The sequence below is a fragment of the Frankliniella occidentalis genome, unplaced genomic scaffold, assembly GCF_000697945.3.
Source record: "Frankliniella occidentalis isolate FOCC.00 unplaced genomic scaffold, Focc_3.1 Scaffold61, whole genome shotgun sequence".
Classification (NCBI taxonomy): domain Eukaryota; kingdom Metazoa; phylum Arthropoda; class Insecta; order Thysanoptera; family Thripidae; genus Frankliniella; species Frankliniella occidentalis.
Window position 1 is genome coordinate 1045581 of NW_026267191.1, and position 2417 is coordinate 1047997.

Sequence of the window (2417 nt, forward strand, 5' to 3'; positions counted from 1 at the left end):
CCCCCGCCCTCCGAGCCGCCACCCCGTGACGCAACAGAACAGGCCTCATTTGCGAATGGGTTCGGCGCTCCGCTTCCACATCCTGCTCCTGCTATTCCTGTAGCAGCTTCACCTGCGGCTCACTGCCCTGTTGTTTCTGTACCAGCTTCACCTGCAGCCCACTGTCCTGTTGGTCCATGTTGCAGCCCCTGCCCGCTGTGGCCCACTGCCCTCTCGGTCCTGTTGCAGCTTCACCTGCCGCTCACTGTCCTGTTGGTCCTGTTGCAGCCCCTGCTGCGGCTCACGGTCCTGCTGGTCGCCGCGGCGCAGGGGCAGGGGCGGGTCCAGAGGGAGGCCCCGGACGAGGACGGGGCGCCGGCCGCTCCGCGCCTCGCCCCTCGCTATGACTTCTCGAGGTACTTCGGCTCGGACCCCGGAGGCGGCCTCGGGGCGGGGCTCGGCGGCAGGGCCAAGGCGGCCGCCTCTGAGCAGCAGGAGGACGGCGGGGAAGGTTTTGTGGACGCCGTCGACTTCAAGTCCTTCTTCGGTGGCAGCGGCTTTGGCGGGCAGCAGAAAAAGCAGCCGTTCTTCGGGTGAGTAGGACAAATTGTACACAAACATCAAAATTAAAAGGACCAAGGTCTCCCCATTGAAGGTAGAGAATGGCTGACTTCCTCGTAGCGTTCAGATGAACCGCTGAATGTAACCAGCTCCGCCGAGTAACCAAGCAATGCCTAGTTTGCTATCGGTTCGTCACCCACCGTGGCGGGCGCTCAACCACGAACAAGCAGACCGCCTTCAACGGGCCTTGAGCTTTCAGAAAGGAGAGGGAAAGGGAGGGGGGGGGGGGGTGAAGCAAGCCAAGGGGGAAGATTCAAACTTTCGGGAAACGTGAACCTATTTCTTCTCGGCGTGTGCCGGACAACTGTTCTCGCATTATTTTTGTTTTTTCTGTCACATTTATGTCGTATAACCTTGACCCGAATTGCCTAGTCGCTGCACTGACAAGGATACTCGGCGGTGGAACTAAACCCCTCCTGGCTGTGGCCTCTCTCTCTCTCTCTCCTCCGCAGCGCCAGCGCCCAGTCCGGTTCGCGACTGCCCTTCGGCTCCTTCGGCGCGGTGGCAGCGGCGTCCTCGGACGAGCAGGACGACTTCAGCGAGCTCGCCAAGGCCAAGCGGGGCGTGGGCGGCGGCCCCGCCGGCGCCTCCGGTAGGACGCGCGACGGTGCCGATGAGGACTTCTTCCACTTCGACTTCCCCGAGGGTGGCGGCGACAAGGCCGCCGACCTCCACGACGAGGACGCCGAGGACAAAGACGAGGCGGACGATGACGACCGGTCACCCGGTTTCTCGGCGGGGGCAGCGCAAACCAGGACGCAGCCGCTGAAGCAGGCCGGCAACTCGAGGTACCCGTCCTACTCCTCCTACTACCACACGCAGCCCGAGCAGCTGCGCGCTGCCGGCGGCGTCCAGGACCACGACGCGCTCGAGCAGGACGACGAGTTTGGCTTCGACGAGGACGAGCGTGGGGACGTCCGCGAGCCCTCGCGAGGCTCCGGCTCCACCAGCACGGCCAGCGCCGAGGCCTACGACAGCCGCCCGTTCCAAGACGCGCGCGGCGCGGGCAGCAGCAAGCTGGGCGGGCTCTCGTCGGGCTCCTCGGGGCCCGCCAGGTTCAACCTCCAGGGCGGCTTCGTGCCCTCCCCGGTCGACCCGCTGCGCACGCAGGCCACGCAGGCCGCGCATTCCTCCAAGGCCGCCAGCCACGCCGCCGTGCACGCCGCCGTCAAGGCCGCGCACCGCGCCGCCGCTAGCCACGGCAAGCCGGGCGCGGGCGCGGGGGCGGCGCTCTCGCTGGGGGCGGCCGACGGCGGCCTCGGCAGCAGGTCGCCCTACGTGCGCCGCACCCGCGAGGAGCCCGACGACGCCTTCTTCGAGTCCTTCACGGATGGCGACGACCGCGAAGACCGCGAGGCCGACGACTACAAGTTCAGCCCGGAGCACTTCGAGGAGGAGGATGACGGCAACGCGCAGCAGGCCACCGAGGCCGAGGGCGACGACGAGGGCGGGCAGAGCGCGGCGGCCAGCGCCGGCCGCTGCAAGAAGGTGGTGAAGAAGGGCGCGGTGTGCACGGTGTGTGCGGACCCCAAGACGGGCGGCAACTACGAGCAGTGCCAGTACGCCACGGAGCCCGAGACGCAGTCCTACTCGTTCGGCCGGTCCTCGTCGTACGGCAACCCGCGCCCCAAGAGCAGGCGGCGCCGGCGGCGCGAGGAAGGCCGGCAACAGCAGGACTCGTCGCAGGACACGTCGCAGGACTCATCGCAGGACACGTCGCAGGACGCCCAGGATGTGCAACAGCAGGAGACGGCGCAACAGAAGGACGCGGGCGCTGAAGGGAATATTGACGCGTTCGGAGAGGCGCTGAAGGACAG

The 2417-nt window shown here is 67.1% G+C and overlaps 1 protein-coding gene across 1 annotated transcript in view; it reads left to right on the forward strand.

Annotated features, from left to right (window-relative positions):
* The first annotated feature begins 176 nt into the window (after positions 1–176).
* Positions 177–2417, forward strand: part of LOC113212660 (uncharacterized) — a 14037-nt gene continuing 11796 nt past the window's right edge. Inside the window, exons 1-2 of the mRNA XM_052267948.1 lie at positions 177–197; positions 268–572. Of these exons, the coding sequence (XP_052123908.1) occupies positions 177–197; positions 268–572 (326 nt within the window). The remainder of the gene's footprint in view (positions 198–267; positions 573–2417) is intronic.